Source organism: Bombus pyrosoma, linkage group LG6 (assembly GCF_014825855.1).
Source record: "Bombus pyrosoma isolate SC7728 linkage group LG6, ASM1482585v1, whole genome shotgun sequence".
NCBI lineage: Eukaryota > Metazoa > Arthropoda > Insecta > Hymenoptera > Apidae > Bombus > Bombus pyrosoma.
In genome coordinates, this window is record NC_057775.1 from 6380146 (window position 1) to 6394034 (window position 13889).

The 13889-nt window shown below is 37.5% G+C and overlaps 1 protein-coding gene across 1 annotated transcript in view; it reads left to right on the forward strand.

Moving 5' to 3' along the window:
* LOC122568551 (paramyosin, long form-like) overlaps window positions 1-13889 on the forward strand; it is a 23483-nt gene continuing 9594 nt past the window's right edge. The window contains exons 1-11 of the mRNA XM_043728424.1: window positions 1-437; window positions 1840-1896; window positions 4507-4593; window positions 4722-4888; window positions 9977-10214; window positions 10413-10532; window positions 10625-10774; window positions 10894-11040; window positions 11427-11643; window positions 12252-12379; window positions 12782-12894. Coding sequence (XP_043584359.1) covers window positions 324-437; window positions 1840-1896; window positions 4507-4593; window positions 4722-4888; window positions 9977-10214; window positions 10413-10532; window positions 10625-10774; window positions 10894-11040; window positions 11427-11643; window positions 12252-12379; window positions 12782-12894 — 1538 coding nt within the window. The 5' untranslated portion in view covers window positions 1-323. The remainder of the gene's footprint in view (window positions 438-1839; window positions 1897-4506; window positions 4594-4721; window positions 4889-9976; window positions 10215-10412; window positions 10533-10624; window positions 10775-10893; window positions 11041-11426; window positions 11644-12251; window positions 12380-12781; window positions 12895-13889) is intronic.

The following is a 13889-nucleotide window of genomic DNA, read 5'->3' on the forward strand; positions in this document are numbered from 1 at the left end:
GCGCCATACGAACGACGACGGGTCGCGCACTACGAGTAGGGCGCTGGTCGGCTCCGAAACCCCGAAGAAGAAGAAGAACAGAATAAGAAAGAAGACGAAGAACAAGCCGAACAAGAAGCGGCGAGGAGGAAGAAAAGTGGTAGCAAAATTATATTACGACGATTATATTTTTGTTTGAAAGAAATTAAACGACTGTAACAGCCGACGCGTCGACGTAAGAGGCTGCTTTTAGGCGAGAAAAGACCGAGGAAGAAACGAATCTCTCGGCTCCATACGGGGACAAATTGTCTTGGTGAAAATAGCGAGTGAATTTAGCGAACAGGATGTCTTCAGCGGTCGCTAAAGCTTCCAAGTACACGTACCGCTCCACCGGCGGTGGTACTGCCGATGTCAGCATCGAATACAGCGCCGACCTGAGCGCTCTCTCCAGACTGGAGGTAAGTTCCGCAGAAACGAATGCTATTTTACTCGTTTTTCTTAAAAATTATTTTGATACAAGACAGTCACGTTTAAAAGCACAACGATGCTCTGTTTTTCTTCGTTGCTTTTCGATGACCATAAATAATTATTTAAACTATTATTCGTTTAGATACTGTTCTATATATCAAATATGATCTTTTTCAATTCGACCTTTTTATCTTAATTTCATCTCTTTACTTTTAATACAATAGATAGCTAATAAAGATTAGTTTCTGAAAAGCTGGTTAGTTACCATGTTGTAGAAGTATCGCTTACAACTAGTTGCTAAGAATAGGAAGGGAACGGGAGGATCGCTGAAACATACGAACGAAACTATTAATGTTCCATCCACGTAATAGCTAAGGTATTTCACTGGTAATAGTCGAAAGTATCTTTTGCGAAATATAATATATGATTGGACGTCTTACGTACCTCTCGTTAGGTCTAAATTCGTTGATCCGAAGAATCCAAGGTTTTAGCGAACCTAGAATGTTCATCCAAGTCTGCCCGATGATGCAACACGAAGAGAGCGAGACAGAAGAACGAGAAGAGGATCGAAACACCGGGGTTCTCAGAGGAAGTCCTTCGATTTATGTTTCTTTGAACGACGCGACGAAAGAACAAGAAGAAGGACAAATCACGTAGAGGAAGTGATCGCTGGTGAAAAGGTGAAATGTCGAGCAGTGACCGATTTCGGGGACAGTGAGACGCGAGAAAGTTCAGTGACCATAAGGGATATTAGTGCCAACCCTGACGAGGAACGAAAGTGTCGTAGACGGTTCTGTAGCTATCAAATTGCTCGTGTACGAAAATAGTCGTAAATATCGGCCCTAAATGACGATCGTGCCACGAAGGAGTGACATCTTCGAATGATCCACAAAGCGTTCTCATCGAGAACCTTGAGCAATGTATCCCATCCGGATCTTCTTATGGCTCGTCTTCAGCTACCCCTGATTATGCCAATCTCGTGGCTTCAACGAAAAAACTCAACGAAGGAGGAAAACTCGAAGAACAGAACCAGGAAACGTGTATTCGTCTATAGACTCAAGTAAGATTGTTCATTTTTTTTTTTTTTTTTTTTTTCTTATTTCTTTCAACTCGAGAAGAACCGTTTGCCATTGATCTCGTTATGGAACACGTACAGACGAGTGCACGTTCCTTGGTTCCTCGGTTGAGAAACGACCCCGATGAACGGTCGCTGAAAACGAAGATCCTCCTGTTCCCTCCGCGAGTCAGCCCGTTTCAGAGGCTGTCCGTCTTTCTGAAATACCTTGCGAGCCTCGGTCTGTTGGATATTCTCGTCGGCCGATTACGTAAAGCATCGACCCTCTGTAACGTGGTCCGTGATACGCTCTAATCCTTTTTTGCCTCTCGTTTCAGGACAAAATCCGCCTGCTGCAGGATGACCTGGAGTCTGAGAGAGAGCTGCGTCAGAGGGTGAGTTTTCTTTCCATCGATCCTCTTCCAGTAGTTTCCCTCTGTGAACTCTTATTCTAGCGGAGATCGTTTGATCGTTTGATGTTGAATCGTTTCTTCTAGTGAAACGTGTGGTTTCCTTGTTTCGAATTATAGTAGAATACTATTTATTATCTTTGTCTCTTTCTTTCTTGTTTTGATAACGGGGAGTGATTATTATCTTTCTTTGCCTTTTTCTTATTCCGATAGTGAAGAATAATTCCTAGCATGCAGAAAGTAACTCGTATTTTTTCACGTGGGTAAATAATTACCGCGGTTAGTTAACAGAACAGAGAAAACGTTTTGATCAATGCGTTCTCCGTTTTCTTGAATACCCAAATATCGAAAGGAATTCGAGTTAAGCACACGTCGAGATTCTATAGATAAAAATACTAAAACAGTCAGAAGTAAACGTCAATTCTGAGACTTTATGTAATCCGGGTATTGTGAATTTTGAAACTGATACAAAAAAAGCGGGGCTGGCCTGCTCTCCATCATAGAGTGGGGAGCAGTAGGTCGAAATGTCCAGCTCTCGAGTCGCAGCTATTTTTGGGGATGCGCGCCTCTTCAGCGTACGAACTCGCATTCCTCTCTCGTGTTCGGCCAACAAGTATCTACGTCTACCTGTTTAAAAAGACAGAACCGAGAAAACCTGATACTTTTATCGGAAATTTACTTCGTACAAAAGAAGTTAAAATGACGATACTAAGAAAACTTGAAATTTGTTCGAGTCATAAAATATCATTCGTCGATTAATCATCGAATAACTTTGTCTTTCAACATGACACAAAATATATAAATATAATTTTCAAATTAATTGCAGACAATACATTTCTTTATTTACGTATCAAAATTTCGAAGATTCTAAAGATATTTAGAATGTAAACTTTTGATGCATTTTAGAGTAGTAGAGTTTAATATTCTAGAAACAATGGTAGTCTCTGTTTAAATAGAGCGTTAAATCGGAAGATTCTTCGCGTTTCATTGTGCGATCAAACTTCAAGGAAATCAGATTCGTAATGCTATTTGTAATACGTGACTTGAACCGGTGCCAGCGACATTTTCCCTGCTACGAAACCGTAAAAACTTGGAAATTATGATCGTATTTAACACGTATCATCCGATGAAGTGTCCGGTTAATTATTCTTGTGAAGAATAAACAGCCCACGTTGCCTAGATCGCGTTTCTTATTACATAATGTTGCGACTTCTTCTTACTTTGATTACGATTATCGTTTGAATTGGTTTCCTGATATTCAAATATCCATACACGTGTAGTTAATTATACAAGTATCCTGATACGAGGACATAAAGTCTCCTAAACATTTAAACTATCAAATGATAGATTTTTTAATAATAAATTTTTTATCAAAAAACTCATATTAAATTTTACCACTCCGTATAGTTAGAAATTTAATTATACGAACAATACAAAAATTTACCCAACTTCAAATTCCATCAAGTTAGGGTTTCCTACTGGAAGCTATTTTTCCGATCGATGATCGATAAATCTTCTGTTACCAGAGGCAAGGTTAAAGAGTCATGGTTAAAATAAGTTCTTTATTTTCCTTTAATATTTTTCTACGCGTTCCTTCGGGACAACAAGTCGCATTTTAACAACAAGTAATATCGGCATTCAAGAACCATAGTGAACGTTAATGGTTTTTAGAGAACTAACAGTTATGGTGGTGTCGCGCGACTCTCTTTTCTCGATAAACGCCTCGTTTGTAATATGAATAAAGCTCCCGATATAGAGGCAGTCCGTACGAAATTAGATCGTTCTATTCGCGGTCCAAAGAAACCTGACGTCAAGCTTGCACCGAGCTGTTCGCATCGTTTCTCGAGGCCTCTTTCCAAAACAATGCCGCGCGTCTCGATTACACTGGACGTGTATCAACAAGAATGCCATCTCGATGAATTCATACTCGACGTATGGAAGTTAGGAACGATTCGAATTCCTTGTATCAGTGGTACGTTTCTTGACGCGTTATGGAACGTTTTACGAGGTTTCTTATGTTTATTATCAGGGAAATGGAATGATCGATCCTTGATCCTTTCTGAAGTGGCAGAGATGTTTGACGTTTGGATCGAGTGGTCCAAGAATTCGTAAATGGAATATTTCAGTACGCGAAGAGTTATTTTTAAATATTAAAAGCTGCTGAGGAATTGCAGAAATTGAAAATTTTCATTCTGTGCTTTCTATAGCTTCAGGGATTTTCAAAATTCACGATACGATTACTGAATCGATAATGATAAGCATGTCCCAATAAAAAATGTTAAATTTTCACAAAATTTTAGCTACCTTATAAACATTAGTTTTCTCTTTTATTTAAATTGAATTTAAAGTGTAATAGTAGAAATAGTAGATCGTCTATTGACACAGAGGATCACGGCCACAAAAGGGAAAGCAAAAGAACAAAAATACGTGGAAAAAGTTCAAGCTTTTGTTTCTCGTTACACGGAAACTAACGAAATGTTAATGCTTAGTTGACTCCTAAAATAATTAAAAATAATTAAAATCTCCACAATATTCATTTATGTATCACTATGTCTCTTAACTGATAGATTTTAATCTTTTCTATTTAATTTGCAGATTGAACGCGAGCGCGCTGATTTGAGCGTGCAAGTCATCCAGCTGTCCGAACGTCTCGAAGAGGCAGAGGGTGGCGCCGAATCTCAAGTAAGTCTCGGAATGAATCGTTCCAACGAAACACATAATATAATCGTGTAATTCTTAGATTTACAGATTTCATTCGATTAAATTTCATTAATAGCGCGATATTAACGACCTCTATTAAAATTAAACAGTTCGAGATTAACAAAAAGAGGGACACGGAACTGGCCAAGCTGCGCAAACTACTCGAAGATGTTCATCTCGAGAGCGAGGAAACCGCGCATCTTCTGCGCAAGAAACACCAGGAAGTTGTTGTCGACTTCCAAGATCAAATCGACCAACTTTCGAAAGCACGCGCCAGGTCAGCAAATTAATCAAAGTTATAATCCTTCAAAAAAATTTATTTTTATATATCTAAGCACAGCAGGTTAGTTAGAAGTTTAGTAGAAAATGTTATTTGTCCTTCGGTATATCAATACGTACCTTCTTCTTCGTATCATCGCACCTACCAAAGCAATTAGTCTAATGCATTCATCAAACGATGCTAAAAACAGTTACATAACCATTTACTCAATTACCTTTGGTATATCTTCATTCTATTTTCAGTACGGCATCATATTGAACACAAACACGACCAGATACTATACAAATTATACCTGACACTTCTAAAATAATCCAAAGTTAACCAAAAATATACCTCGCCGTGTATTTCTAGTAAATCGTTTTCCACAATTCCAAGCTACATCGCCGCTGCGTAAAAGCGTATTTTCAATGATTCCAATATCTAAAACGTCGATAGTTTCAAATATTCGACAAAAACTTGATTCCCAAGCTTTAGTTAACACGAAATCGCAGACACTCGACCGAACTAGATACGTTTCATATAAACGCTTCGAGAGTACACGTTACGTTCTGCTGAAACGAATCCACTGAAAACGATATTAAATCCGAGCAACGAAACGAAACGCGATAACATTCTGTCCGAGGGAGTCGAAACAGGCGTCGAATCTCGATAGGGTGTAAGGTACGCTGGAATAGGAACACCAATAAACCGTGGTTAATTATATACACCTGTGAAAATAAAATCGCGGCCTCGCGATCCCGCTCTTTGAGGTCAAAGCGCGCGAACGCCGTGCAAAGCGTCAATAAACAGTTCACCGGAAGTTCGAAGATTCGTCGAAACCCAGTTTCGTTGCTCGTGTATTATCGAACTGATAGAGAAACACAGAAGAAGAAGGGGAAAAACGACGGATTAAAATGTGGAAAGAAACGAAATGGAAAACAAGGATGAATCACTGTTGGATCGTTAATTATAGCAAGTATCGCGCGGAACGAAAGCGTATTCGAAAATTGCGGGAATTATGCTCGACGATACTGGCCTCTGGCCAAACAACGAAGTTACTCGCACCTGAAATACGCGTAGACTCGTTCTCCCAGCACTTCTAAACATAACCAACTTTTCGACGTCCCGGCGCCCCAATGCGCGATATCGCTCGTTACAAGGACGCCTCCGTTTCGAGAATTTATCGAGCTGTCATCTGGACGCTGTCTATTATTTCGCGTGTCTGCTGTCTGTATCGAGTCTCAGGGAGGTTATTAATCGAAACTTTTTTAAATCTCTTCTCTTTGGTTGCCAATGTTTGACCAAGGTCTTACAGCGTACGGCGGAGGATTGTTTTTCGAAAGAGTATTCTTATTATTAATATACGTAATATATAGTTGTAATTGTTTTAAAGTTAGGATTGGGAGCATGTTTCAACGATTAGAGTGAAAATTAAGTCAAAGTTTTGTAGGAGAGATCGTAATCAAAATTCGTATCAATTTTGAGTATACTAAATATGTAACATATTCGACGCAAGTTTGATATGGAAAAAAATCTGACTTTATCGCAAAGACTGGCGCTTCATTGGGATTTTATCAAATCGGATATATTGCGCAACGTGGAATAAACGCCATTGATTTCTTGAACGATACTGACACTATGTATACGTTTAGCTTCTATTTAATTCAATCACGATTCAAGAAGATAGGATGAACATTATTGAGCGTATAGAATACTTTCACAGTAACATATTATTGACGATATAATCTTGGCTCGCGATAATATATTGTTTGTAAAAGATGAATGAAAAATGATTATCTCTTCCTGATCTCGCTTTATTAGTAAATTAATGTCTGAGGAAGTTCATCTATTCTCGTTTCACAATGTGTTAAAAATAAACCAATCATCGCTTCATATAAATTTCAATATAAACGTTTACTTCTACTTCTAATCAAACTACTTTCCAACGCAAATTTGTATTCCAAAGCACATTACTTATTTATCTGGAGAATATGAAACTTTCGTCTATAATTCGTGTTATTTAGATCTAACTTTTCCACTCTGATCGTGCAATTTTCTTCTAAAATTCATTGATTTCCACATACTAACACGAATAAAGAAAACAAACGCAACTTAGAGCTTAGAACGTAAACGATTCTTTTCCTCGAGTTTGGTCGACGAAGCCGCTTCCTTGCCGCACTTTTTAAAGTTAAAAAAATCACGTTTCGTGGCGTGAAATATCAGGAAGCTTCTTTCGAACGTATTTCTGTAGCATCAGCGCGCACAAGTGGAATGGTTGATCAAGAATGCGGCCTGAAATTAGAGCCCAACTGGGATTCCGTTCTAAATGTACCCTCCAGCGAAAGCAATTACGACATTTATACATCAACGGTATCGCGACGAAGCAACAGCTAATTGCCTCTTAATATTTCAACCAGCGAAATAGAACAGCCCAGTCGCCATTAACGACGCTGGAAAATAATAAATGAAGACTAGTTACGACGTTATAAACGTAAAATGGCCGTTTCATCGACTTCCGTGACTTTTCAGGAAGATGCAAATTCCACCTCGGTTCCTTTTCCTTTTACGATCTTCTTTCAATTACCTTCGTAGAAGAGAGAAAAAGAAAAGAATAACGATAAAGGGAAACACGAGGTATTTAGAGTATTTGCATGGCGCTACAAAAAGTTTCCACCTGTTGGTACAAGAAGGGCCGTTTAAAATGCCTTTTAAAATAGCCCTGCCCCATCTTTCAAGCTGCTTTCGCCGCTCTCTTTATTACACAGCTTCCATTATCTTCTTGTTATTCGCTCGTTCTGCCCTTTTCTCTTCAATCTTATTTTTTTCCTCGTTTTTTCCTTTCCTAGATTGCATACACGTTCTATCTTTTTCAATTTGGTAAACTCTTTCCGTTCATGATTCTCGTTTACCTATCCTATAAACCCTTCTCCTGCTAGTTTTACCACTTCGGTTGCAATTTTTTCCTTACACACACGCGATCTTGTTTCTTCTTTCTTCGTCGTATTTGTACACCCCCTCCGCCGTTCTCTCAAAACGTATAACCTCGTTTCTGAACGAATTCCTTGGCTTCCAACTTTTTTCTCATCCCAGAATCGAAACTGCAACTTTAATTCTCTTGTCGTCGTTTCGGTTTCTCGTCGTTATTTTCATTGCCTCGTCGTCGTATCGTCATTCTGCAACTTCTAACCCTTTTCAAACTTTTCATATACCAAAGACGTTTACGCAAATTCGCATACTTTCCTGAACATTACCGAAGAAACAGAACCTAAACAAATACTTATTCATCATTACAGATTAATTTTGTATCTATCTAACGAATATATCAAGATAAACTAAAGCAATTTATCTTGCAACATTCGAATACGATTTTTATCACGGCAAAGTTAATTACCACAAGTCGAATGAAGATATTTTCACGCGTTGCATTAGGATAATAGTTAAAGTTAGAGTAAAAGTAAAAAATTGAAATAGTTCACTTGTATATACTTGTGTGTATTATAGGCGTTCTCCATATTTTTATACGTCCGATAAATGCATAAACACTCGCCAGTTTATTTATTCGTTTTCTTCTCGTTCTTCGCCACTGCCTCCACCATTTGCCCTGACTTTCGCAACTTTCCCCTTTACGACTTTCTATCCCTCCGTCCCTCTCTGTCCCTTTTTCTCGCTCTCTAGCTCTTGCTACATCCCTTCCTCTTGCTCTTACGTTTTTATTCTGCTGATTCCCCCCGCGAGACGCTTTGCTCGCACGGCCGCTACTCGGCTTATGACTATTTTTAACCGTGCGAGTCGCGCGGCAATCCACAACCCTGTGTTGCCGCGCCATATTAGTACAGGCGACCGGCCCGGATCCCCACTATCCTCGGAATCGGCCGACACCTTACACCCTCTGTGTGTTACGTGTAGGTGGACCACCGATATCGCCGCTAGCCGATCCTCCCTATCTCTTCGTCTGTCTCTGTATTTTATTTCCATCTTGTTCGTAGAGATTTGTCAACATACATGCGAAGGAGGATGCGGAGGAACAAGATACTCTTTGTATTTAAAAGATTAAAGAGGAAAGGAGAAGATTCAATCGAGGTGATTTGATCGCATTATCGATCACAAATTGAACAAATTGAAGTGGACCGTGATATTCGATTACGGTTGCAACTGTATATCGTTCATGATGGTTTATTCTTTCGTTGAAGTAAAGTAAATGCAGAAGTTTCGACTGATCTCGGGTTAAGAAGTTCGTTGCGTAAAGGAAAACGATACGATGTATTTATTGAGAATTTGGAAAAACTTTACAAATGTGGAGGACAGTGAAAATGGTAGGCGAATTCATCGATCGGTACTCTAAATGATAGAAACGATCTTCGAATATTTCGTGTACCATAAGTCGTGATTCTATTTATAAACGCTAACGTCAGTTTTCTAGCTTTTTGTTTCGAGGAAAGGACATTTGACGACAAGTATTCATCCTAAGCGTAATTTAATTGCAGAATGAAAAAGTATTTCACTCGTTTCGTAGGAATATGAGTGGAAAATGTTTTACAGGCGCAAGAGAAAGAAATTGCTTATTTCTTGATTTTCTTATTAGTTTTCGTTAGGGTTTAAGAAAGTCTCTTTCTCGTCTTTCTAAGATTAATGGTAATCAATGGAGAGTTTAGATGTCAGTTTTGAGCTCGAAATAACCAACGGTTGATGATTTAGATAAATGGACGAAACATACATCTTAGGTCGGGTCCGTTCAATGAAGTATTTTTGTAAGATGTTGTTCTTGGACATTGTTTAGAGAGAAAGGTTCCAGCTGTTGCTTTTGTTGGCACTGTTGTAAGGCGTATAGCGATTAACGATGACACCTTGTGCAATTTCGTTGGATTTCTCCTGCTTTGAAATGATTTATATAGATGTAAGAATAGCGTAAAAAGTTTTAGGGAAACAGGTCAGAAAGCTATCGTTGACGAAAGTAGTAATATGAAATGTAACATGTAGAAATATAATATAAACATTCTATTGGAAGATATAAACAAAGCTGCTGGAAGAAATAAAAGATTAAATTCCGATAAAAATTTGTCTGCGTCTGACAGAATTCTACTAATACATTATTGGCAATATTTGCAGAGCTGACAAGGAAAAATCGAAATTCCAACAAGAGGTATACGAACTCCTCGCCCAGCTGGACAATGTGACGAAAGAAAAATTGATGTCAATAAAAACTGTGGAGAAACTCGAAGTGCATGTAGCCGAGCTTAACGTGAAAATTGAAGAATTGAATCGTACCGTCATCGACATCACCAACCACAAAACCAGGATCTCACAGGAAAATATCGAATTGACGAAGGAAGTGCAGGACTTGAAGGTAAATAATTTCGAATTAATCGAAACTCGTACTTGATACAAATGCATCGGTCTTACGTCAATAAAGAGAAAAGAAGTTTTCCGAACTTCCGGGAAATGATCCTAACGATTTAGAATTATCTGCGGCACTGTTGTATCTCTAGCTCCTTTTTAGTATTACGCTTTTTTAATGATTTTATAATAATTTGTTTTATCATAGGTTAACATCGAGAACGCTGTTTACCTGAAGACTCAGCTGGCGGGTCAGCTCGAAGATGCTCGCCGTCGTCTCGAGGATGAGGATCGTCGTCGTTCATTGGTCGAGGCCTCCTTACATCAGGTATGTATTCTTTTAATTCTCTAGAAAATTACACATAAACATTTAAATTACATTTAAGTTTTATTTCATTTATGTAATAAAATTGTCAACAGGTTGAATCGGAATTGGAATCCGTTCGCATTCAATTGGAAGAGGAATCGGAAGCTCGTTTGGACATTGAACGTCAATTGGTCAAAGCAAACGGTGAAGTGCAAGTTTGGAGATCGAAGTATGAAACCGAAGCTAACGCTCGTGCCGAAGAGGTAACTAAAAAGAACAACTCGAAACTTTAGAAGCAAAAGCAGTCGTTGTATCGAATATATATAGACAGAGTTTCTGTTAGTTTGGACTTTTGGAGTAAAAGGTCGACTGAATTTTACAGGTAGAGGAACTACGTCGTAAATACGGAGCTCGCATTCAGGAACAGGAAGAGCAGATCGAAACTCTGCTCGTCAAGATCAACAACCTCGAGAAGCAGAAATCCCGCCTCCAATCTGAAGTAGAAGTGCTGATCATCGACTTGGAAAAGGTACAATTTCAAAACTTCTACTATCCTATGCTACTTTTTCACGCATAAATCATCTTACAAATTAAGCTAAATCAACTTCTGAATCGTATTATTTTCTCTTTTAATACAATTTTCGAATATGATCGATAATTCCACGATTTCGTTTAGAATAGCTTTTCACGGAACAAAATGTATAAATAAAGCATTGTCGTGGGACAAACATTGAGTTAGGCGAAAATATTCGTAAAAGGTTGAACACATTTTAACCTGTTTAATTATCTGTTTGCCAACTGTGGAAAAGTACGATTGATTCGAAAAAAGTTTACAATTTGCAACTTGTACGTAACATGATATTCCAATTTCAACCATCAGCATTTTATTTATTTATGAATTTATCAATCTTTAAGGCCAATGGAACAGCTCGCGAACTGCAGAAACGCGTGGAACACTTGGAGAAGATCAATATCGAACTGAAGGCTCGCTTGGATGAAAGCGTGGCAATGTACGAACAAAGCCAACGTGATCTCCGCAACAAACAACAAGAACTGCAGCGTACCAACGCCGAACTCGACAAGACTCGCGAGCTGAAAGACCAACTGGCTCGTGAAAACAAGAAATTGGGAGGTGAGCAATTTCATAAGACTCGATCGATCGATATTCTTTCATTTTCTATTTTCCCTCTTATATTTATCTGACATTTATATTATTACACGTCCGTAAATAATCGAGCACTTAATAAGAGTAAAATAGGGATAAGTGAAAGCTGAAAATACAAAATATCGATGGCATCCATTAACTATTTGTATTATACGGAAAAATTGACTGCGCTCGGTTTCAAAGATTTTATTGCAACTCTAGCGTAACGCGCATTATATTTAAAATTAAACATAGTAAGTGTCTGATGATTTACAGTAGCGGATAAAAGAAAGTTTAAACGCTGAACATACGAAAGAATAGCGTAACTTGACAAAAATAATAAATAAATGTAATATACATATATCTAAAAATAGAATGTATATTATGAAAAAGGAGAAGAATACACCAAAGTTAAAAGATTGCTAATATTTATACAAATACAATGTTTCAAGTTCCTTTTACCCGCTATTGCGTATCAAGTAAATGGAAAGAACGTGTGTGTAGTTAATTTCTTGTCTTAAATTGAAAAAGTAAATAAAATATCATAAATGATGTATAGAAATAATTTTATATCAATTACTGCGTTATTATTTTAGATGACTTGAACGACGCCAAGAACCAGCTGTCTGATATGAACCGCAGACTTCACGAACTGGAACTGGAACTCCGTCGGTTGGAGAACGAGCGTGAGGAACTCGCTGCCGCCTACAAAGAAGCCGAAGCAGTAAGTGGAATTTATTTATTTAAAGCGTTATTTATTTCAATATTTTTAAATTTCTAAATTTTTTATAATTTACATTATCCTTATAATTGATCGATTTGTAGTAGCAGCGCTTAAATTTGATTAGTAGGAAATTAATGATTAGAACCATCGCTTATTATCTTACAGCCGAATCGGAATTTTCTCAGTATATAATGTATTACCATTTTGAGATTAAGTTAATCGTAATTTCTCTATTAATTTAGAAGAAAATTATACGACCTGATATAATTTCACAAAATAGTAGTGGAATGATAATCAGAAACGTCATTTTCCCATATTATCTTTTAGAAATCATTCGGCTATAGTGTGGGAAATTGAAAAGTTCGAAAGATAGAATTGTTTGTAAAAGGAAATTGATCGCAGGGACGCAAGATCGAAGAACAACGCGCTCAAAGACTGTCTGCTGAGTTGACCCAACTTCGTCACGATTACGAACGCCGCCTGACTGAAAAGGATGAAGAAATCGAAATCATCCGGTAAGTAATTAAATTGCGTTCGTTGTGCTTTTCCTTAAATCGTCGATTCAAATTTCATTATAATTTGCAATATTAATAATTTACGACTTTTTGCTACTAACACCGATGTTTAATTCTACGATGTTATTATTGCAAACGCATAGCGAATATAGTTTCCAGGTGACATATTTAATATGATGTAATGGTCTCTCCGTTTATCTCCGTTTATCTCTTCTTTGAAAATATTGAACCGTGGTATTATGAGACTTATTTCCGCTTTCCTGTCATATACACACGATGATAGACGATATATGTCCTTGCTCCTTTTTATTAGGAGAGCAACCGATTCATGCGAAACATTCGTAATTCTAAAATAGCGAAGGTTAAACCAGAATTTTAATGAGAAGTAGCCAGAAAAGAGTTATTTCTATTCAATGAAATCATATTCTTTGAAGTCGATAAATCAATATTTTATGACATTTCTGACAAAGTATGCAGTTCTAAAAGTATCTCTGGGTCATATCCACAGCCGGCGATTAAATATAAAGTTAGAAAACATATGCGTTATTTATAGTAATAAAACGGTAATTCGAGAAAATCAACGATAAATTTAATAATTTTTAATAATTAAAAAAATTCAATACTTCAACCATAGATCAAGTTTCCAGTAGGAACGAAAATTTCATTTCCCAAATATTATACTATTTGTTATTCTCTAAAGTTGTATGATCTATGCCACACTTACACACGATCATTATTTAATATATATTCAAGTTACGTAAGTGTTACAGAAAATCTATAAGCCAATATTACATTCAAAACACTTTTCGAACGAACGTAGATCTGAAAAGTATCTATACGGGTATGCGAATTTTTAACTTAGCCTTGATGCAGTTGGCCTTATTTCCGGTATAACTAACCAATGATATCCACCTATTAATAAAGATACGTTTAATTCTGTCATCGATCAGCCCCATCGATTAATCATCCAAGGTATTTTTGTATCGATCGAAAAC